The sequence below is a fragment of the Aotus nancymaae genome, unplaced genomic scaffold (genome assembly GCF_030222135.1).
Source record: "Aotus nancymaae isolate 86718 unplaced genomic scaffold, 86718_ANA_hifiasm-v0.15.2.pri h1tg000062l, whole genome shotgun sequence".
In the NCBI taxonomy this organism is placed as follows: Eukaryota; Metazoa; Chordata; class Mammalia; order Primates; family Aotidae; genus Aotus; species Aotus nancymaae.
The window spans coordinates 32,032,290-32,055,540 of NW_026988476.1; the positions used below are offsets into that span (position 1 = coordinate 32,032,290).

General features: G+C 48.7%; 2 protein-coding genes across 2 annotated transcripts in view; one reads left to right on the plus strand and one right to left on the minus strand.

Annotated features, from left to right (window-relative positions):
- Positions 1-23,199, plus strand: part of LOC105710001 (neutral alpha-glucosidase C) — a 161,668-nt gene extending 138,469 nt beyond the window's left edge. Inside the window, exons 29-47 of the mRNA XM_064365940.1 lie at positions 574-717; positions 4,070-4,153; positions 5,320-5,405; positions 7,822-7,899; positions 11,066-11,226; positions 13,154-13,323; positions 13,635-13,646; positions 14,306-14,514; positions 15,309-15,345; positions 17,139-17,156; positions 19,082-19,192; positions 20,125-20,202; positions 20,613-20,670; positions 20,755-20,819; positions 21,258-21,326; positions 21,418-21,496; positions 21,725-21,841; positions 22,148-22,206; positions 22,609-23,199. Of these exons, the coding sequence (XP_064222010.1) occupies positions 574-717; positions 4,070-4,153; positions 5,320-5,405; positions 7,822-7,899; positions 11,066-11,226; positions 13,154-13,323; positions 13,635-13,646; positions 14,306-14,514; positions 15,309-15,345; positions 17,139-17,156; positions 19,082-19,192; positions 20,125-20,202; positions 20,613-20,670; positions 20,755-20,819; positions 21,258-21,326; positions 21,418-21,496; positions 21,725-21,841; positions 22,148-22,206; positions 22,609-22,635 (1,662 nt within the window). The 3' untranslated portion in view covers positions 22,636-23,199. The remainder of the gene's footprint in view (positions 1-573; positions 718-4,069; positions 4,154-5,319; positions 5,406-7,821; positions 7,900-11,065; positions 11,227-13,153; positions 13,324-13,634; positions 13,647-14,305; positions 14,515-15,308; positions 15,346-17,138; positions 17,157-19,081; positions 19,193-20,124; positions 20,203-20,612; positions 20,671-20,754; positions 20,820-21,257; positions 21,327-21,417; positions 21,497-21,724; positions 21,842-22,147; positions 22,207-22,608) is intronic.
- On the minus strand, positions 1,123-1,596 carry LOC110568752 (large ribosomal subunit protein uL13-like). The gene has a single exon (XM_064365744.1). It carries the CDS (start codon positions 1,537-1,539, stop codon positions 1,159-1,161), a length of 381 nt encoding a protein of 126 aa, XP_064221814.1. The 5' UTR covers positions 1,540-1,596; the 3' UTR covers positions 1,123-1,158.
- Positions 23,200-23,251: the final 52 nt, after the last annotated feature.

The window sequence follows — 23,251 nt, forward strand, 5'->3', positions numbered from 1 at the left end:
CTCAGTCTCAGCACACTCCCCATTAAGCTGGCCAAATACTTGGCTGTGGACCTAAGTCCACCATTTCCCTAAGAAAGCCTCCCAGTCACTGGGGTTTCACCATACCCCCCAACTCGGGAGGTGGGCTTTGTGTTGTTACCTGGGAGAAGCTAAGCCCGCAGCCCCTTTTAGTGCAAAGAAATGCTGTGAACTGAGACAGGAGCCAAGGGTAGGGAGATGGCCGCCTGTGGCCAGGCCTCCTTCAAGGGGCATACCTTCCCTGAGGTTGCTCAGTATAGTAATATGATAGTTTTAGTGGTTTCTATTGGGGAGAATGGGACCCCAGCTGAATTCCTGGCTCTTCCTCTCCCAACACACCCAGTGGACAGATTGGAATATCAGTTAGCATACAACACCATAGATGAACTTTTTTTCTGTATCACTTTTCTCCATCTTTCCTCCATTCTTGCTCTATTGATCTCTCCTTTTTCCCTTTGTCTGTCCCATCTCTTCCTCCTCTCTCCCCTTTCCACCCTTCTGTGTTTGTTCTCTCCCTTGCCTGGGTTGTTCCCTACTCTCTCTGTCGGGCCTCAGGATGGCACGAACATGACCTATGGAACCTCTCCTTCTGGTCTGAACATGGGGGAATTGATTGCACGGATGGTGAGGAATATGGATAACTCGCTGCTCAGGGACTCAGACCTCGACCCCAGAGACTCAGATGAAAGGCCGACCCGGGTGTGTATGCCTCCAAATATCAGAATTGACCATCCCTCCAACCCACACGACCCCGCCTGTTGATGTCAGCCTCCCTTCAGTAGCCAGGGCCTTAGCCACAGACCCCCACCTGATACCTCCCAAGGGTCTGGATTGAAATAATTTGCTCAGCCAAGACTCCTGAGAAAGTGAAAGAATCAGGATTTTGGAGGGAGTCTCTGCTGCAGTTTCTGCATATTCCATGGTCCAGGCAGTTCTTCTCATTAACGAACTATCAGACAGAAATAGCAGAGAGACTTATCTTAAAATATATTTCCTCTTCTAATGTATTCGTTTATTCATTCAACACTTTTTTTTTTTTTTTTTTTTTTGAGGAATTTACAGCCTTTATTGGGCTCAGACCAGGATTCCATGTGTCTTGAGGACCTCTGTGTATTTGTCAGTTTTCTTCTCCACGTTCTTCTAGGCTTGTTTCCATAGCCTCATGAGCTGTTTCTTCTTCCGGTAGTGGATCTTGGCTTTCTCCTTCCTATTCTCCTCCAGGGTAGCTGTCACTGCCTGGTACTTCCAACCAACCTCGTGAGCCAGGCGCCCCCGATAGGCAAACTTCCTTGTAGGCTTCAAATGCATGACCTTGAGGGCCGCAGGAACCACCATCTGCTTTTTCTTGTTGTAGGGCGGCGGGATGCCGTCAAACACCTTAAGGCAGTCCAAGGCAGCCTGGCCTCGCTTGGTTTTGTGGGGCAGCATGCCTCGCACGGTCCGCCAGAAGATGCGGCTGGGGGCCCGGAAGTGGCAGGGGGCCCGGAAGTGGTAGGAGCCTCCGGAAGGGTTGGTGTTCATCCGCTTGTGGAGGAAAATCAGGTACTTCAACTTGTTTCTGTGGAAATTGCCAGAAATGTTGATGTCCTCGCAGCGAACGACCACCACCTTCCAGCCCAACAGTACCTGCTTAGCCACGATGGCTGCCAGGCGGCCCAGGAGATGGCCTCGACCATCGAGCACTGCACCTCCGCCATCTTCGGGAGCCGCCCGGGAAAAAAGCAACACTTTTTTTTTTTTTTTTTTTGAGACGGATTTTCGCTGTTGTTACCCAGACTGGAGTGCAATGGCGCGATCTCAGCTCACCGCAACCTCCGCCTCCTGGGTTCAAGCAATTCTCCTGCCTCAGCCTCCCGAGTAGCTGGGACTATAGGCGCGCACCAACATGCCCAGCTAATTTTTGTATTTTTAGTAGAGACGGGGTTTCACCTTGTTGACCAGGATGGTCTCGATCTCTCGACCTCGGCAACACTTATTTTTGAGCTCCTACCATGCTCTAGGCACTCCTCTTGCAAACAAAGCAAATTCTCTCCTCCTTTTTTAGCATTTGTGGAAAAAGCAAGGTCTACCCCTTGTAGAGTTTATATTCTAGTACTATCATAAGTTATACCTGCTCACTGGAGAGTGCTGAGCCATACAGAAAAACACAAAGGAAAATTTCGCTTACATTTTCCCCTTATAATCACTCTTAACATCTGGCATATGTCCTTCCAGGATTTTTCTCTGCACACACTGATTCTATCTTTTTATTTTTAAAATGTTGTCATACTGTATGTACCTCTTTGCAGCCTGTTCTTTTTAGTTAGTTTAATCTTTTTTTTTTTTTTTTTTTGAGACCAAATCTCACTCTGTTGCCCAGGCTGAAACGCAGTGGTGCTATCTTGGCTCACTGCAACCTCTGCCTTCAGTTTAAAGCAGTTCTCCTGCCTCAGCCTCCTAACAAAGCTGGGATTACAGGCACATGCCACCACACCTGGCTAATTTTTGTATTTTTAGTAGAAATGGGTTTCACCATGTTGGCTGGGCTGGTCTCAAACTCCTGACCTCAGGTGAGCCACTGTGCCCAGCCTAGTTTGATATTCTTAATGTGCCAAAAGTATTCTCCTATAACATTTTTTAGTAGCTGCACAATATTCAAACACACAGATATGTCATATTTACCCAATACCCTATTACTAGAAAGTTGAGGATTTTTCTTTGTTTTGTTTTGCTACTATTCTAAAATGCTGTAATGAACATCCCAATAGATACATCTTTGTATACATCCATGGTAACTTCCGTAGGACAGATTCCCAGCAGTAGAATTGCTGGGTTGAATGATATGCTTAGGTAATAACAGTGAGTCATTTCAAGCAGCTTCCCAGGTCTAGAACTAAGGATTAATGTGTTTCCCGACCCATCTCAGTCTATTCAGCATGATCTGGACCATGAGGACTGAGATCTGGGAGAGGCTGAGACGCCAAAAGCCCCCACCCATACCCCTCACCCTGAAAAAGGCTGTAGGAATTCCACAGCCTAGCAAGGCTTCTGGAAGCTCCTTTTAAAGCTGTTAGTAGGCACACGGAAGCCACAGAGCCTATCTAGGGCTTGTGGGACTTTAGTGATCTTACCCTTCTGCCAAGGATCCCCCATGGCTGCAACCTGGAAATTTCTGCAAATGGAAGAGCTACCCCTTAGGCACAGTCATGTCTGAGCAGGGATCTCCTCGGGCCTTCTCAGAATTCTCTCTCTGGGCACTGGGACTCTTGATTGCTTGAATATTAGGTTCTAGGTGGATGTGGAGGAGGTGAGGGAATGTAAAGAAAAATGCTAGACTTGGCTGGGTGTGGTAGCTCACACCTGTAATCCCAGCACTTTGGGAGGCCAAGGCAGATGAATCACCTAAGGTCAGGAGTTCGAGACCAGCCTGGCTAATATGGTGAAACCTCATTTCTACTAGAAATACAAAAAATTAGCCGGGCATGGTGGTGCACGTCTATAATCCCAGCTACTCGGGAGGCTGAGGCAGGAGAATTGCTTGAACTTGGGAGGTGGAGGTTGCAGTGAGTGGAGATCGTGCCATTGCACTCCAGCTTGGGCAACAAGAGTGAAGCCCTGTCTCAAAAAAAAAGAAATAAGAAAAAGACTAGACTTATTTGTGTCATCTAACCCCTTTTCTCAACCCCTTTCTCTTCCAGGAATAGTCAACCCTGGATGGCCTCAGGGGAAGGGGGATCCCGAAGCCCAGGGCAACCTCCAACTCCACCCCTTCCTCCTTTGAAAGATGCTAAGGGGTCCAGAAAGGAGGGGCAGGGATGTTGTTACCAACCCCACATCCCAGCATCCACGTTGCTCTCTGATAGTCAGGACAGAGCCTTCTCAGGGAAACCAGGTTGTCTGGAGCTGTGTCTCTTGACACTCTTAAAGGGCCAGTGAAGGTCTGATCATGGTCATGAGGCACACTTTCAGGTTTTCACAGAACCTGGGAAATGAACTAGTATGAACTTTGCCTCCAAGCAGCAGAACTTCTGTTCCCCCGCCCCTAATGGGTTCTCTGGTTATTGCTTTACAGACCATCATTCCGTTTCAGTATGAGACAAGAATGGCCTGTGGGCTGGTCAGAGGTCACGCCTACTCTGTCACCGGCCTGGAGGAGGTGAGCCTGTAGTGGAGCGGGGTGGGGCACAGGTACCCTCCTGGCTTAACCTCCTGAAGTCAGGACTTAGTTGTTGTGGCCCCTTCCCTGTCTGCAGAGCTTGCCTCCAATCAGGACATTCAGTTCAAGGTCCAAGCCACACACCTGGGAGCAGAGGGGCCTGTGACACTGGTAGTGGGGTCAGCAGTTTATCTTTGCTTTTCATGCTAAAGATGGCAATTTTCTAACATTCCCAAGGAACCAATTGAAATGTCACTTCACTTTGCTTTTACAAAGCTGGTTTCATGTGTTCTTGAGATTCCTGTTCTCTCATGTTCAGATAGCTACAGTTGTCTCTGGATAGTCACAGGGATTGGTTCCAGAACCCCCAACAGTAACAAAATCTGCAGATGCTCAAGTTCCTTCTGGAAAATGTAGTATTTACATATAACCTACACACATCCTCCCGTATACTTTAAGTCATCCCTGGATTACTTATGATACCTAACACAATGGAAATGCTATGTAAATAGTTGTTACACAGCATTGGGGTTTTTTGCTATTACTATTTTACTATTTTTTGTTTTTTCAAATATTTTTGATTCACGATTGGTTGTATGCTGAAGCCATGCATACGAGAGACTGACTGTTCTGTTTTGCTCCTTCTGGGACTTCTCGGTTTTCCTGAGTCACGTCAGAGATGGGAACATTGTCAGGCCCATTGCACACAGTTCAGCAGGTTGTGCCCTGTACAGAGGGATGGGCCGAGAGGGGCAGTTGTCTGCATTAGCAGACTGGAGGAAGTCTGCTTGTTTGTAGTTCCTCAGTCAGCAGGGTGCTTTTTTCTAATTTATACAAAGACACCTAATGTGCTAGCGACCCTACTGTATATGCTCCTCCCTCCCCACCCCCCGCAAGCTCATAATGACTAGGATGTTCTCTGAGAAAATTGCTTCTTAGAGAGGAGATGGCCAAGCTCTAATTCAGGCAGACTCAGGAGGAAAGGTATGACCTCACCCCCTGCCATTCCCCAGCACACTTCTGATTAGTCTCTTTGGCCAGAACCAGGCAGAACATCCTCCTATAAGGGATTCGGCCCCCAGCCCCATCCCATCCCTCAAGGCAAGACAGAAGATTCCCTTTCCAGACAGGCTGCAGGGCATGAGAACGCTTTCTCTGTGCCTAAGGTCCTGTTTAAAGGTGAAAAAGTGAAGCTGGTGCGGCTGCGGAACCCCTGGGGCCAGGTGGAGTGGAACGGCGCTTGGAGTGATGGGTAGGTGAGGGGACCCCACGGGATTGGCAGTAGCAGGGAACAGGGCCCAGGACAAGGCTATGTTGGGAACTGAGCCATGAGAGTATTGAAGATGCTTGGTATAAAATCGGCCTCAAGACCAATGATCTGCAGAGAAGAGGGGTACAGGTGTTGGCTCCAGGGAAGGGCCGGGAGTGGAAGCGGGGTCTGGGGACCCAGAGAGGTTGCTGACAGCCATTGGCTGGAAAGGAAGGATTCCAGAAAGCATGGAGAAGTTCCCCACAGGAAAAGAGTATGAATGCAGGGGTCTGGGCTGGACAAGTGACTTCCCTTCTTGCAGTCTTTGCTGCCTTACCTGTGAAATGGGAATGGTATTATTAGCACTTACCTTGTGGGCTCATATGAGGAGTAAATGGGACTGTTTTTGGGAAGTGCTGAGCCATTACCAAGATTTCCTTACTAAAGGCGCAAGGGCTGTGTGAAAGAATTCTACTGCTTATCACTGAAAGGAATAGACTGGGGGCAACAAAAATAATAAACATGGGAAGTTATTATGAAGGCTTCAACACATGTGCAAAACCTCCATGGTCCCACTGGTTCCTAATTACCTCTACTGAATGAGAGGCAGTTCATTACTGAATGAGCCCATGAGCTCCTGTTTTATTTCCAGAGGGGACAGCAGGACTCAGTAGTGGAGAACGACTGCAACCAGGCAACCTGGGCCCTTCAGCTCCTGTGCTTATGTACCGCTGCATACCTCTTAGCTCAGCATGTAATTACTGGTTCTTTCAGTCATTTGTTTAGCAAATGTTTCTTGGGCATCTACTACATAGCAGGCACACGTCAAGGCACTGGGGATATTCTGTGAACCCATAGCCTCCCTCGATACACTGTGATAAGGGTCTGATCCTCATGCCCTGACTGCCTCCTACAGTCATTCACTTATCCACGCTACAAATGCTTACTTCCTCAATGCTGATTTCTGCTAGGCCCTAGACTACTGACTGGGAATATAGAAATGAACAGACACCTTGGGCCCTGCACCTGTGGGTTTAAGGCCCAGGGAAGGACAGGCAAGCACATACTAATAATCAAGATCAATGTCACAGTAAGGATCACAAAGAGAGGGCCTCCGCACCTAGTTTGGGTGGGAGAGGAAGCGTAGAGAAAGGTTGCCTGGAGGGAGTGACAATGGAACTATGCTCTCTGCTCTGGGAAGGCCCTTGGTGACTCCTCAATTGTCCACTCTGCTGGCCCAAGTCACCCACAGGGAACCTTGCTGTGTTCTCCAGCCTCAGAGCTTGGTGGGCAGCCCTGTCCTGCTTACCATGACGCTTCCCTCAGAGGGGCTGCTGACAAGTGGACCCAACCCTGTTCACTCAAGGAGATTTCCTCTGATGTGTCCCTCCTTTTGGTCTCAGGAATGTCCATGTTCCCTGTGGTGCTCTCTGACTCCAAGCACTTCCTCAGCCCCTTACCTTTCGAGGGGCCATCCAGTTTAGATGAATTCTCCTCAGTGAGCCTGAAACACAGATGCACGTTATTGCCTCCGTCATGAGGCAAGTGTGTGTGTGAAAACTGCCCAGTGTTTAGAAACACAATGCTGGGCTGTTTCCTGGAACAGGGAAGGAGATGTTTACAGGCTTGGCTTTTTTTCTTAGTAACTCAGTTTCTTATTCTATGACAGGCACTATGCTAACAGCTTTGCGTGCATTATTTCATCTGCCCATCCCAGACCTGTGAACAGGTGACATAATCATTTCCCTTTTACAGTTGAGGAAGCAGATTCTGACAGAGGTTAAGTGACCTGCCCAAGTTTGCACAGCTAGCACTATTATTAAACAGATACCCTAGTTCATCTATGTCCAGAAAAAAATTCTTTTTTTTTTTTATTTTTTCTTGAGACAGTCTCGCTCTTGCCACCCAGGCTGGAGTGCAGTGGCGTGATCTCGGCTCACTGCAATCTCTGCCTCCCGGGTTCTGGTGATTCTTCTGCCTCAGCCTCCCAAGTATCTGGGACTACAGGTGCATGCAACCACGCCCCGTTAATTTTTGTATTTTTAATACAGATAGGGTTTCACTATATTGGGCAGGCTAGTCTCAAACTCCTAACCTCATGATCAGCTCACCTCAGCCTCCCAAAGTGCTGGGATTATAGGCGTGAGCCACTGCACCTGGCCCAGAACCCAATTCTTAACCTTTAAAGTGTGATGAGAAGGGTCAAGCCCTCACCAGCCCATTTAAGGAGTTTATGTTCAGTCTTGAGGATGTGAGAAGTCACTGCTGTTGGGTTTCATGCTGAGGGTAACAGATCAGATCAGCATTTTGGTGGTCCACAGTGGCTGCAACTCTTCGTATTTCTCTGATACCTCCTGTCCCAACCTACATCAGGCCTTCCCTTCTTCCCCCTTCCTTACTTCCTCCATTTTCCCCCCAGTTGGAAGGACTGGAGCTTTGTGGACAAAGATGAGAAGGCCCATCTGCAGCACCAGGTCACTGAAGATGGAGAGTTCTGGTGAGTCCGGAACCCAAGAAGACCCAGAAGGGTGAGGGATGGGGAAGAGAGGGGAAATCTCAGACCTCAATCCCCAGATGAGGTTATCAGATTCCAGCCTTTGGGAGATCTGGGCCCTGTTCTCCTCCCCCAGCCCAAGGCCCAGCAAGGATGAGGTTCTGAGAGGAGCCCTCCAGGCCACAGGGACAACTGAGCCCAGGACCAGGCAAACAGGACATGTCTCTTGCCTCCCCTGTACTCCTCCACCACACACTCTATTCTAGCCACATGCACCATGGCCTTAGCACAACTTTTTCTGAGCCTAGGAAGCTCTACTTACCCTGATCTCCCAGTGCCAACCTCAACCTCACTCAGGTTATTTCCACTCAGGCTTCAAGTCTCAGCTTGAGGAGAATCTTCAGGTCTCAGCTTAAAGAGGCCCCCTTTGTTAACCCAGGACTGGGATTAATTTATGATGCTCATCACCCTTAAAATTGTTTGCTTAATTGTCTGTTGTTTCCCAAACAATATTTTTTTTCCATGTGCCTAGCACAGCTCCTGGTGCACAGTGGTGGGACACACAGTAACCTTTTGGAGAATTGAATTTCTTTTGAGCCCTCCCATCAAGATACAGGAGTTTGAGTCATTTTTTAAAGATGTCTGTACTTTAATGTTCATAAGTTATACTATCGTTTTTTAAAAAGGAAAAATATGTAAATGAAGAATGAATGGAAAGGAACAAAAAATGAAAATGGGTTTTATTGGTTTCTTATTTTTTAGAGCCATGTTATTTTTATTCCAATTACAATAGATAAGAGGTACAGAAAGCTTTTAGGTGTATTTAAGAGAGTTGTGTTAGATTTGTAAATCACATTCCTCATACACTGTGAAAGCAAAGCCTCATGAAAGTTTGAGTCTTTTAGTTTCCTTGTCTTCAGATTCCTTCATGTTTTTCAGCTTGAGACGTATATGTAGAATATAAGTTTGGACATAAACCAACAGGTAAATTTGTAGCAGAGCTTTTCTCATTACAAGCAAATGTTAGTTTTCCAAATCAATGATGATAATAAAGCTTAAGCAGTAGAGACACCAAGGGCAGTCACTTAGAAAATAAGATGCAAATTGGGAGTGGTGACACATGTCATAGTCCCAGCTGCTTGGGAAGCTGAGGTGGGAGGATCACTTCAGCCCACCCCAGGAGTTCAAGTCTAGCCTGAGTAACATCATGAGACCCCCATATCTAAAAAATAAAAAGAAAATGAGAACCATGGTTTGTGGCCAATATGTTAGAAAAAAACCATTATTCTCTTAGTTCCTTTTGGGAAAATAAGGATTTTTCTGTCAACAGAAACTGACACTGTGGCAGACATTAAGTATGTTGTCTTAAACTTTGGGAGGCCATGGCGGCTGGATCACTTGAGGTCAGGAGTTTGAGACCTGGGAAGCAGAGGTTGCAGTAAGCCCAGATTGCACCACTGCACTCCAGTCTGGACGACAGAGAGATACTCTGTCTTAGGAAAAAAAAAATGTTGTCTTGGTATAATGTCAAGGAAAAGGTTTTTTGTGTTTTTATTACTTTTTAAATGTATTTAAAAACAAAATAGAGACAGGCCTCACATATTGCACAGGCTGATCTCAAACTCCTGGGTTCAAGCATTCCTCCCACCTTGGCCTCCCAAAATGCAGATATGTGGGCCTAGGCAACATATGGGACCCCAACTCTACAAAAAATTTAAAAAGTAGCCAGGTGTGGTGGCGTGTGCCTTTAGTCCCAGCTACTCGGGAGGCTGAATCAGGGGGTCACTTGAGCCCAGGAGGTTGAGGCCGCAGTGAACTATTGACTGCACCACTGCAGTCCATCCTGGGCAACAGAGTAAGACCCTGTCTTTAAAAAAAAGTGCTGGGATTACAGGTGTAAGCCACCACAACTGGCCTTCTTTTTATGGATATATCATACCTATATATATTTTGGGGGTACATATGGTATTTTGATACAAATATACAATGTGCAATGATTAAATCAGGGTAATTGGGACACCATCATCTCAAATATGTATCTTTTATTTGTGTTGGAAACATTACAATTCTCCTCTAGCTATTTTGAAAGATACTATAGACTGGGCGTGGTAGCTCATGCCTGTAATCTCAGCACTTTGGGAGGCTGAGGCAGGCGGATCACTTGAGGTCAGAATTCGAGACCAGCCTGGTCGACATGGTGAAACCCCATCTCTACAAAAATATAAAAATCAGCTAGGTACAGTGGCATGCACCTGTAATCCCAGCTACTCAGGTGGCTGAGGCAGGAGAATCCCTTGACTTCAGGAGGCAGAAGTTGCAGTGAGCCAAGATCATGCCACTGCACTCCAGCCTGAGTGAGAGTGAGACTCCATCTCAAAAGAAAAAAATATATATATATATACACACACACACACACACACACACTATACTATAAATTTTTGTTTAGCTATGTTTGCCTTACTGTGCTATTGAGCACTAGAGCTTTTTTCTTTTTTTTGAGATGGAGTCTCACTCTGTCACCTATGCTGGAGTACAATGGCACAATATCGGCTCACGGCAATCTCTGCCTCCTAGGTTCAAGCAATTCTCCTGCCTCAGCCTCCTGAGTAACTGGGATTACAGGCACCCACCATGACACCAGCTAATTTTTGTATTTTTAGTAGAGAAGGGGTTTCACCATGTTGGCCAGGCTGGTCTTGAACTCCTAGCTTCAGGTGATCTGCCTGCCTTGGCCTCCCAAAGTGTTAGGATTACAGGCGTGAGCCACAGTGCCCGGCTGGGCACTAGAGCTTATTTCTTCTTTCTAACTGTGTTTTTTGTACCCATTAGCCACCCTCTTTTCATCCTCCCCCTCCTCTTCCCAGCCTCTGGTAACCACCATCTCCTACTTCCATGACATCCACTTTTTTTTAGCGCTCTCATACGAGTGAGAACATGTCTTTGTGGGACTGGCTCATTTTTGAATCATTGTTAGAAAAGATGATGGTTTGGAGTAGATAAATCAGAAGTGCCAGCGTTTGCCCTAAAAAGGAAAGACAGGCTCATCTGGGACCCTGACCAAGTTCCTGTGAATTATTTTGTTACTGTGCTGTGTTAGCCCTGGGGTCTTCCATTCCCAGCCCTCCTCACCTGCTCCCGTATGGGTCTCTCTCTTCTTCCAACTTCTCAGGATGTCCTATGAGGATTTCATCTACCATTTCACAAAGCTGGAGATCTGCAACCTCACGGCCGACGCTCTGGAGTCTGATAAGCTTCAGACCTGGACAGTGTCTGTGAACGAGGGCCGCTGGGTACGGGGCTGCTCCGCTGGAGGCTGCCGCAACTTCCCAGGTGGGAGATGCTGCTGAGGCAGGGAGGGTCCAAGCAGAACAAGTTCCAGGCAGAAGAAGCCTAACTAGCACTTATTGAGTCTCTGTTCCAGATGCCCACTACCTTATTAAACCCTCCCTATTTTACCGAGAAGGAAACCACTATGTTGAGAAGTTTACAACAGGGAGCTGGTAGCAACTTTGAAGCAGGAAACTGTGGGAACAGTGCAGATGCTGCTTGACTTACTTACAACGAGGTTATGTCCAGACAGGCCATCAGCAGTTGAAAATACCATAAATCGAAAGTGCATTTAATATGCCTAACCCACCAAATGTCAGAGCTTAGCCTGGCCCACCTTAAACATGCTTGGAATACTGGCCTTAGCCTGAAGTTGGGCAAAATCATCTAACATAAAGCCTATTTTATAATAAAGTGTTGAATATCTCATGTAACTTATTTAATACTATACTAAAAGTGAAAAACAGAACGGTTGTCTGGGTACTTGAAATCCAGTTTCTACTGAATGTGCAACACTTTTACATTGTACAGTTAAAAAACCATCCTAAGCTGGGGACTGTGTGTACTGTGTCAGTAACAGTGAGGGTAGTAGTGGAGAACCAAGTTAGCAGCTGATGCAATAGTTCAAGTCAGAGATGATGAAAGCCTGGACCAAGTCAGCAGCAGCAGAGATGGAGGGCACAGAGTAGACTTAGGGAAAGCACGTTGGGTGATGTAGGGAAGAAAGAATAAAGAATGATGTCAAGATTCCCAGTTTGAGGACCTGACAATATTGCAACATAAGAACACAAGAAGGCTGAGCGGGCAGCTCACACCTATAATCCCAGCACTTTGGGAGGCAGAAGCAGGAGGATCGCCTGAGCCCAGGAGTTCAAGGCCAGCATAGGCAATATAGTGAGACCTCATCTTTACAAAAAAATTAAAAATTAGGCTGGAGGATTGCTAGAGTTGGGGAGACTGAGGCTGCAATGAGCCATCATCGCACCACTGCACTCCTGCCTGGGTGAAAGAGCAAGACCCTGCCTCGGAAGAAAAAAAAAAACACAACAGAAAGATCAGCATGTTATTTTGCGGGGAGTTCATTGTGGGGTTATAGGGAAAGGAATTTTGCTTGGGACATGAAAAGTTTCAGGTTCCTGTGAAGATGTGTAATAGAGAACTGAATATGCATATTAGATGGCACATATTAGAACTAAAAATATTTGAGGAATAAAGGAAAGAAGAGGCCAGGCGTGGTGGCTCACGCCTGTAATCCCAGAACTTTGGGAGGCTGAGGCAGGTGGATCACTTGTGGTCAGGAGTTCAAGACCAGCTTGGCTAACATGGTGAAACTCCCTCTCTACTAAAAATACAAAAATACATGGTGACGAGAGCTGTAATCCCAACTACTTGGGAGGCTGAAGCAGGAGAATCGCTTGAACACAGGAGGCGGAGGTTGCAGTGAGCCGAGATCACCCCACTGCACTCCAGCCTGGGTGACAGAGCCAGACTCACTCAAAAAAAAAAAAAAAAAAAAAAAAAAAGTGAGATAACAGCTCAGGTATCATGAGCATGTAGGGGGCAGAAGAAAGAAAGATTGCCTAGGGAGGTAAGAACGGCAAGGTGAGAGGAGAAGAGGCCCAGGACCAGATTTCAGATACCAACAGCATTTAAGGGGCAGGTAAGGAAAACAAAATCATCAGCAAAGACTGAATGAAAGTTTAGAGAGGAAGAGCCACACATCCAATCAGTACAGCTCCATCTGTATAGAGGTAGCCCCCCGCCCTGCCAAATAATTAGACAAATGCCTGAATCATGTTTTCTGTTGATGTGTTCTAAACACCTACTAGATGAAGGGGATAGCAATAAATAGGTTCCCTCTGTCTCATCTCCTTCCTGCCTTTTCTCTGAGAGGCAGCTCTGACTGTGTGTTTCCTTTCTGAGGGTGCAGATACTTTTTGGACCAACCCTCAGTACCGTCTGAAGCTCCTGGAGGAGGACGATGACCCTGATGACTCAGAGGTGATCTGCAGCTTCCTGGTAGCCCTGATGCAGAAGAACCGGCGGAAGGACCGAAAGCTGGGGGCCAATCTCTTCACCATCGGCTTTGCCATCTATGAGGTGTGCAGTCCTGATCAGCTCCAGCCCAGTAAATACACTTTCCCGGCGAGGACACTTCCAGGGGCTTCTAGAGGGGTCCTCTGGCTTCCTGAATACTCAGTGACCCCTGAGCTGCTGGTATCAGGCCCACTTGTGTTTGTAGCAAGCAGAAAATACCAGGTGGGCATGGGAGTGGCAGTGAAGCGGGATTGGCAGGATGAGTACCTGGGGGTCAGGCTTCCGTATGCGCGCTGCAGTTGCTGCCATTCCCTTCTGCAAGCTCCTCATCCTCATTCAGATCTGAAGCATCTTCTTTTCTCTTTCTCTTCAAGGTTCCCAAAGAGGTATAGCAGCAGCAGCAGCCAGCAGTTGTGTGCAGCACTACCCAGGGGGGCCCCGAGTCTGTCTATGGCTCGTCGAGATGCTTCCTGGTGGGGTTTGTGGGCAGGACTGATAGGAGAGGGCCTTGCCCACGTTATTTCCACTGCAGAGCAGGTGCCTCAGGGCATTGCATGACCTGTGACTACCACCCCCAGGATGTGCACTTTCTCCCTCACACCAGACACTCTGCGCATCTCACATACGCCTTTGCACACTCATCCTCCTCCATGCTCACAGCCACACACACAGTCACACAGATGCGTTCTGAGGGTGGCTGCCTGCTTGGGATGGAGGAATCACTTCCCTCAGAACCCAGCCAAGTCCTCTAGGCCTCCTTGGGGGTCCTTCCAGCCTGAGGGACTTTGGAGCTGAGGAGCAGCTGTTCTGGTAAGTGTCCCTGAATGTGGGGATGACACACTTGCCATTCACTCTGAATCACAATGGAAAAGGAAGAGGAAGTGAGGTAGGGAGGCTATTTGAGGCCTTGGGAGTCGGAAGTAGGGAGGTTGAGACTGTGACATGGGTGAACAAGGAGTTGGGAAGGGACCCTTGGAGGCAGCCATGGCAGGAGAGGGCGTCCCTCCTGAGGGGCTCAGGTCCCATGGGCTCTTCCGTCTCTCAGATGCATGGGAACAAGCAGCACCTGCAGAAGGACTTCTTCCTGTACAACGCCTCCAAGGCCAGGAGCAAAACCTACATCAACATGCGGGAAGTGTCCCAGCGCTTCCGCCTCCCTCCCAGCGAGTACGTCATCGTGCCCTCCACCTACGAGCCCCACCAGGAGGGGGAATTCATCCTCCGGGTCTTCTCTGAAAAGAGGAACCTCTCTGAGTGAGTGCCAGCCCAGCTTTCCCACCTGTTTCTAAAACCTCACATGGCCCACTCCAGAGGTTGAAGACGTGAGGCAGATAGACACGCCTCTTCCAGGGGTCCTGGGATACGCTGACCAGCTGAACCTCTTCTGCTAATCCTGAGCCATTGGCCACATTGCCCCATTCATTCATTCATTCATTCATTCATCTAGCCATCCATCCATCCATTCATTCTGCAGATATTTTTTGAGCACCAACTATGTTCCAGGCACTCTCCTAGGCACTAGGGATAGAGTAGTGAAGTAAACATAAAGAAATCCTTGCTTTCATGGAGCTTAATATTCTAACATGAGACAATAATGGATAGGAAAAAATGTATGTAGCATGATAGATTTGGAGAGGCGATATGGAGCAAAAATAAAGGTAAGAGGGATAGGTGGTGTTGGGGATGCTTGAAATTTTAGGTTAGCATGGCCAGGAAAGCCACATCCTGTCCCTGGCCACCACAGATGAGCTCATAGCCCCTGCCACTCTGATCTCTGTCCTTGGAAGATGTACCAGGTCATGGGTAGGTGGCTGGGTCATGCATTTGGGGAGCTCTGAGCAACACCAAGAACCTGCGTGCCTAGGCTTGGCTGTTGGGGATAGTGCTTACATGGGGCTGGTTTCTGGGGTTGGGGGTAAGTTATGGGGGTTCTTTAGAGGCTGATCCTGTCTTGGCCATGTGGAAGCCATGCACCAGAGCAAACCTTCCACGGGCTTCCTCCTTGCTTCTGGTGACACTGAGACCCCACATGTCTGTGTTCCTCACAGGGAAGTTGAAAATACAATCTCTGTGGATCGGCCATTGGTGAGTGGTTTAGTTCTTATATGTGAAAAATCCAGAGGGTCCCCTTCCCTGACCATGCAGGGGACAGATGGTGCAGGGGAGACTGGGCACTGGCAGAGGGAATGGGAATCTGGGCTGTGCTGAGGAGTCCCTCCCTCGGATGCAAATCCTGCTTAGCATGGCTGGAAGTAATGGGCCTTATGATCTGGGGGCCATTGAGTCAGTTCAGGGGCTGGGAAATATAGAAGAGGGTCCTGGGAGGGAGAAGCAGTTTGAACAGTTAGAGGGAGGGAACAAGGCCACAGGAAGGGATGACAAGAGCTGCAGCAAACACTGGATTCTGAGACTGGATAACACTGGATTTCACACATAGAAAAAAGAAAGTAAACTGGCTCCAGACCTGGTGTCAACACCTGGATCCTCCACCTACCAGCAGCGTACCCGGATAATTTCAATAATCCCTCTCAGTTTCCTCCTCTGGAAAATAGGATAAAAATGTGCCTTGCAAGGCTTTTTTGAGGTTTCATCAATGAGACGATGTATGTGAAGTGTCTGGCACAGCATGAGCACTCAAACAGAGGTGCTTTTTCACATTTGACACCTTACAAGGTACTTTTCCCACGTGTTATCGCAATACTTGCAAGGTTTCTGAGAGGTAGATGAGGTTATAATCCCTGGTTTTCAAGAAAGGAAGCAGAGGCTCAATGGGGTTGAATGAATTCTCCGAGTTCACACAGCTAGTTAAGTGGCAGGGTTGGAACTCACATCCAGACTCCCTGACTTGACAGGTTTTTCCTCACCTCCACACTGAGGCCAGCTCAGGCAATGAGAAGCCCAAAGTCCAAAGCACAGAGCAGTGTGTTGGGCTCTCTGTGTTGAGGAGTTTTGTGACTGCCATGGGACTTTGGGCTGTAGTCAGTAAACAGTCCCTCGTGCTCTGTGGGGATGATGTAGGCCAATGGGAGGACAAATACCCTTCTGAACTGTCTTCTGGGTAGTGACAGTCATGGTCATAATCCTGACCCTGTGCCAGTGCCATGTCTCCAAGTACCTTCTGAATTACCACAGGCAATTGGTTTTAGTGGTAGGTGCGTGTGGGTCTGTTCTGGTCATCTGGATGCTAGTCATCGGTGTACAGTGTTGATCAGGACCTGCAAACTCAAAAGCTATGGAAGCTGGCACGTCACCTAACTGAGCAGAGCAGGCAGGTGCAGGGGTTTTGATGTCCCTGCACCAACACAGTTGTCTGCAGTTCTCAACTGACATTTGGCTCATGTTGAGGGTCAACAGGAATGGTGGGGCCTGGGGTAATCTGGAAGACACAGGGAGCAGGCCCTGGGCTCAGCTGATAGTTGCCATGGGGATTACAGGCCCAGGGCAGACTGCTACAGCTGCTGATTTTACCAAAGAAAATCTCCCTATGTTAAATGTTTGCTCAAAGATTTTTTAAAAATATTCTGTAAGTCAAAATTCATTGTCAGGTCAGTTTGAGTGAGCCATGTTTTTGGTGTTTTAGTAACCAATTTCATTTTCTAAAAAAGGAAGAAAGGAAACTATAGTCAGAAGATCCTTTTCCTTGTCATATGCAGTAACAGTAGATTATAAAAACAGAACCATAGCATTCACTGGTGTCTGGGCATGAAGAAGAAAGAAGAATTCTCTTCTTCCTTCACCCTCCATGTCATTCAGATTTCTGGACCCCAGAGCCTCACCCCAAGCTAAAGACCAGGATACAGGGAAGCCAAAAGCCACTGACTGTTCTGGGAACTTGCTTTTCATTTACTCTGCATTTACCGTTTCCTTTTTTTATGCAGAAAAAGAAAAAAACCAAGGTGGGTGTGTGGGTAGAGAGCACAAAGTGTGTGTATGCATGTGTGTGATATATGCATGTGTTTGTGCTCATAGGCATGCATGCACCAGACTTGCCTCTTCCTTCCCTCTCCTTCCCTGAGCTCCTGCTGGGGCCGAGTGTGCAGTAATGGCAACTAAGATTTGCTGTGGGAAGGCTACATGGCAAGCACTCTTCTAGGGGCTTTCCATGATTAATTCCATCCTCACAACAGCCCTATGAGATGAGTACTGTAACTATCCCCATTTTGAGAAGGAGAAAAGGTACAGACAGATTGACTAACTTGCCAAAGGCCACACAGCCAGGGAGTGGCAGAGCCAGTACTTAAAGCCAGGCAGTCTGGGTCCAGAGTCTGTGCCCTGAACCACAAGAGGCCATCATACACCATCAGATTTGGTGCTAGCATTTACAGTGGTGTCTGGTGGTGATGGGTCCATCACAGGTGTCCTCCAGTTACTGGCGCTGGCCCAGACCGGAGCTGACAGCCACATTTCAGGTACTGTGCTTGGGGTAAAACTCTCTTTCGTCCCCACTTATAAAAGTATCTACAAAGAAGGTGCTACATTTTTCCCTTTCATGGGTGAGACAGAATCAAAAAAGTGCCCAAGGACACAGAACTAATGAGTGGGGAAAATGGAAGTGGAAATGATGTCTGTTTGCTCCAAAACCTGTGTTTCCTGCCCTCTCTCTCTGGTGCCAGCCCCCTACACTTCAAGGCCTGTGTTGTCCAGACCCATACTTGGGCCTGCCAGTGTGTGCCTGGCAGGGATGCTCCATGGCCATACCATGTCTCTCCCACACATCCCCCTCAGACTGACCTCCATTTGCTCTGGGATCCCCACAAGCATCAGCCGCTTGAGCAAGACACTTTGCTTAGAAGGTAGAGCAAGCCAGGGCCTCTGGGGCCTGCTGGGGAACCATTTCCATGAGTCTGTCTGCTTGAGCTGTAATAGATAAGCAGTCTGGAAGGGCAGTGGCGCCTGAGCCCGGGCAGGCTGCTTCTCTGCTCTGAGAGGCTCTGCCTGCCTTGTTGCTCTCTGCATTGCAGCGTCAAACCCTACCACCTTGCCTTCCCCAGGCTGTCCCTACAGCTGCACCGCACCCACCAGTGTCAGCGCCACAGAGCTGCCACTCCCTGCCCTTTTCATATCCTCGTCACTTGCACGAGCATGTCTTGAAAATATCCTTTGTTTGTGTAGCATCTTAAATGTTTTTGCAGTATGATTTTGCCTTCGGTATCTTATTTGATCCCCACAAAAGCCCTATGAGGAAGGAGAGTTGGTTTTACCGTTAAAGGATGAGTAAACTGAGGCCAAACAGGGTATTTCTTATATGAGGGGCAGGGCTGGGATTCCGGCCCAGTGTTCTGACAGTTACCCACTGACCATGCCACTAATCCATATCTTTTTCCAATCTATACTTTGCAGAGTCCTAGAGGTTCCTTGGAGGTGCCTCAGTAGCTGCCATGGTGATGTGAGGTGCTGAGGGCAAAGAGCTCTGTTATTAATCAGAGAAGCTCTGTTTTTAATGGCTTTATATACATGGTGTTTCTGCAGGAAATTTAATTTGAAATATGTTTCCATCTGGAAAAAAGAAAGTCTATAAAATATTTGACAATCGCTGCACTAGATCATGCTGCTTTTAGCATTCTTAACATTTCACATGCTGAGCTATCATAACTCTACCATAAGGAGGGATAGAGTAGGTACGGAAAGATAAAGAACTGAAGTCACACGGCTTTTCAGTGGCAGAGACAGCGCTTGAACCGAGGTCGAAGAGCTCCCGCCTGTTCTTTTTCTCTTCTCACTGGACAAAGCTGCTCCAAGAGAGAGGCTGCCCCAGCGTACCTGTTCAGACTGTAATCCTCGCTTCCTTCCTGCCCCCTCCCTACTTCCCTCCTCTCTCCAGCCCATCATCTTCGTTTCGGACAGAGCAAACAGTAACAAGGAGCTGGGTGTGGACCAGGAGTCAGAGGGCAAAGGCAAAACAAGCCCTGATAAGCAAGAGCAGTCCGCACAGGTGTCTGAGCACGTGGCATGAATGGGGTGGCCAGCGTGCTACGGGGGCTTCCTAGGGGCTTGGGATACATGGCGGCTGCAGGCTTCCCCAGGGGTTGTCAAACATCTAGAGGTTTGGATTTGTCCCACTGACCTTTTCTCTCAGCAAGTTCCCCTGAAATTTGGGATGCTGCTTGGGTGAATGTCCCAGGATGGGGGTTCCATCCTAGGAGTGGATGGCAGGTTGAGCCTTCTATGAAGCCGATTCAGCCAGGACAGAGAGAAGGGGAGGCAAAGGCTGAGACAGAACCAGCTTGAGAGTGGAGGCGCAACTCCTGTCTCCTGGTGTCGAGCTTTTCACAATAGGGGGATAAAGAATAGGAGCAGAAAAGTGAGGCTAACATCAGAACTGGAGTCCTCTCAAGCTCACAGGAAGGTGTTAGATTGGAGTGGAGAGCTTGGTAGAGGTTAGCCTTAGGAGCAAAATTCTCCAGATGAATCTAGGGCCTTCCTTTTATCTGGGGGCACTTGTGCAGTGGGGCCTAGGGGAGGTTCTCTGAGGACTTGGCCTTGATGACAGAGGTGGCCAGAGGAATCAGAACAGTCAGACCTTCTTTGACCTGAGGGCATCTTTGGTTGGAATGGTCAGGCCTGGGATGGTGGAGAGTGCTCTAATGGGTGGGGACTGGGGTGGGGGTGAGGAGGCTGTCTGTGTCTGCATGGCTGCCACATCTCCTTTGGCTGGGGGAGTCAGGGCTGGAGAGGTGTGTAGAGTCACTGAGGCCTTGATGCTTCTCACTCTGGCTCACCAGGTCTGCATTGGCCCCTGTCCCCAGCTCCTACTACCACCTCCAGCTGTTTTAGGTACTTGGCTCCCTTGGCCCAGAGGAGCTTGCCTCATAGGCCTGTCCACCTCTGACCCCTGTGAACCAGCTTTTCTTTGTGCCTTCACAGCCACAGCCTGGCAGCTCTGACCAGGAAAGTGAGGAACAGCAACAATTCCAGAACATTTTCAAGCAGATAGCGGGAGATGTGAGTACCTCCAAGCCCAGGATGCCCACAGGTGCTTCCTTCTCTCCTGGATTAACTGCTCAGATTGCCAGTTATTTCGTTACTGTTTGGTAGAAGTCATTTTGGACTTTGGTGGAGCCAGGGGATGTGTGTGTAGCACACAAATCCACAAGCCCTTAAGTTTTGGACTGCCACATCCACTGGGGGGCTCGGAGGCCTTTTTGCTCTGAGCTGCCCACAGCAGTCCCGATAGCTGAGGTGCAGTATCTGGCCCCTCCCCCATCTTCCTCAGAAAAGCCCCAGCTTCCTATGACGTAATAGCACTGACGGGCATTTTACAAACACAGCCTGCTGGAATTTGTTTAGCAAAGCGTCTGTGCCAGCAGCTGTTGTACTGGTGAACCATGGCCCTCCTCTCCCTTCCTCCCCAGGACATGGAGATCTGCGCAGATGAGCTCAAGAAGGTCCTTAACACAGTTGTGAACAAACGTGAGTGGCTCAAACCAAATGTAGGGGGTGGGTGGGGAGTCCAGTTGTCTCAAAGCAGCTCCTCACTCTTCTCCATCCCCCCAGACAAGGACCTGAAGACACATGGGTTCACACTGGAGTCCTGCCGTAGCATGATTGCGCTCATGGATGTATCCTTTCTGCCACCCCTTCCCCACCCTCTGTCATCAGCCCATGGGCACCAAGGAAACATAGAGGGTACCCAGTCAGGCAAAGGACCCTAATTTGTGCCCAGGGTAACACTTAAGAAGCCCCTGATTCAGAACATCTTGGCTCCTCTTCTGAAAGGGGTTGTTAGAGGCAGAAGGGGAGGACATTGGGTTGTAACTGCCCTAACCACCGTGCTTCTCTCAAGCCTGGATCCTGCCCAATCAAAAGTGGTCCTTAGGAGTCAGGCTCCCTGGGTTATAGAATAGGCAGAGTCTCTGACTGGTGGAGGAGTGGAGGGGAGGGTTAAATACCACAACAGGGCAGAGGGTAGGACAGCCCAGGCGGAGTCTCCTAGACACCCACTCCTAATCCAAGAGGATTCTGCTATGTGCCTTGTAGCCCTGACCTCCCTCCTCCAGACAGATGGCTCTGGGAAGCTCAACCTGCAAGAATTCCACCACCTCTGGAACAAGATTAAGGCCTGGCAGGTGGGAAGAGAAAATGAAGTATGGGAGTGAAGAATGGGGTTGATCTGGAGATTCAGTGTATGACTGCCATCCTCAAATTTTCTATTGCCAGAAAATTTTCAAACACTATGACACAGACCAGTCCGGCACCATTAACAGCTACGAGATGCGAAATGCAGTCAACGACGCAGGTGCTGTGAAGGAAGTAGTGACAGGGATGTGGACCTGAGGCAGTGGGAGCAGCAAGGGGAGGGGCCTAGTCTACTAGGGCCTCACAAGAGAAATGAGAGGGAAAGGGCTTCTCATTTTCCCTTCCCAGGCCACAGGGTGGCTGAGGGGCAAGGAAGGGGCAAGGAAAATAGAAGGCAGACCCAAGGCCTCCAGCTCCACCTCCATCTCTCACATGGTCCCCTTCACAGGATTCCACCTCAACAACCAGCTGTATGACATCATTACCATGCGGTACGCAGACAAACACATGAACATCGACTTCGACAGTTTCATCTGCTGCTTCGTCAGGCTGGAGGGCATGTTCAGTAAGTGGGGGAGGGGGGCTGCTCTCTGGTCTCTTGATCCCTTCAGCCCCGACCCACAGAGTCAGTTGTCACAACAGGCATCTCACCTGATAATCTCCAGTCTGCTCCATCCAGGCTGAACAAGGGCCAAGGCCCTCTTTAGGGCCAGAATGGGATGGCAAAGGGAGGGTGACTGGCGAGTCTCTGCCTGCAAATCTTTGTGCTGATGAGGGCCAGCAATGGGCACGTGGTCTTCTTCAGGAAAGTTACAGTAGTAGAGGCGGAGTGCGCCTAGAACTGGCCTCTGCCCTGTGCATTCTTTCACAGGAGCTTTTCATGCATTTGACAAGGATGGAGACGGTATCATCAAACTCAACGTTCTGGAGGTAAAGCACAGACACAGCACATTCCCCCTACACATTAAAACTCAAGGTGGAGGAATCAGCAAGGCAGACTGGACCCACATTGCACTCCTCATTTCCACACTGTGGTAGTGGGAAGGGATAGGAAAAGAACATGGAGGGAGGATCAGCGAGGAATGTGGCTTACAGGACACATGCACTCGAGGCCCAAAGGGACCTCAGCTCCCCTAATCACTTTATGCTGGAAAACATGCACCTTCTTAGGGAAGATCCAGGAGAAAGGAAACAATAAGCCACTGTTTCTTGGAAAATCTTCCAGGGGTCTGACCTGCGGGACTGTTCCCTTTCCCCTTGCCCTGTAAGATTCCTAGGGCTGGGGGTCACTCTTTTCTATCTAAATTCTGATCTTAGGACTTCCTCTTTCAGTGGCTGCAGCTCACCATGTATGCCTGAATGAGGCTGGCCTCACCCAAAGCCACGCAGGATCATTCAGGATTTCCATTTTACCCTCTATTTCCAAAGCCACTTATCTCAAAGGACCCAGCAGCTGCATCCCTGGAGGCCTCCAACCACCTCATCAGTCCTGTTCTTCCTCCATTTTACCCCCCTACCCATCCTTGATCGGTCATGCCTAGCCTGCCCAAAGCTTTAGTAAAGCAATGAGGTAGGAAGAACAAACCGTTTTCCCTTTGCCAGGTGGAGGAAAGTGCCAGCTCTAGTCCGAGCTGCCTCAGCTCTGAAGCGAGTGCTGCTTACCTTGCTTTAGGCTGTCTGCAGAAGCACCCGCCAGTGGCACTCAGCACCTCCTTGAGCTGGAGCCTCCATCACCTTCATGCTCTCCCACCATGGGCCAGGAACCAAACCAGCACTGGGTTCTTCTGCCTAGTTATTTTAGGAGAGGCCTGCTGTGGGGTAGACTCACTCAGTGGAATAGGGCTGGTTACTTTGGGCTGTCTGACTCGTAAGTTTGGCTGCATTCTGAAGAAAGCTGATCTGAATAAAGGCATGTGTATGGCCCCCTTGTGTTTTGTTCTCTCACATTTAGATATCAGCCATAGCACGACTGAAC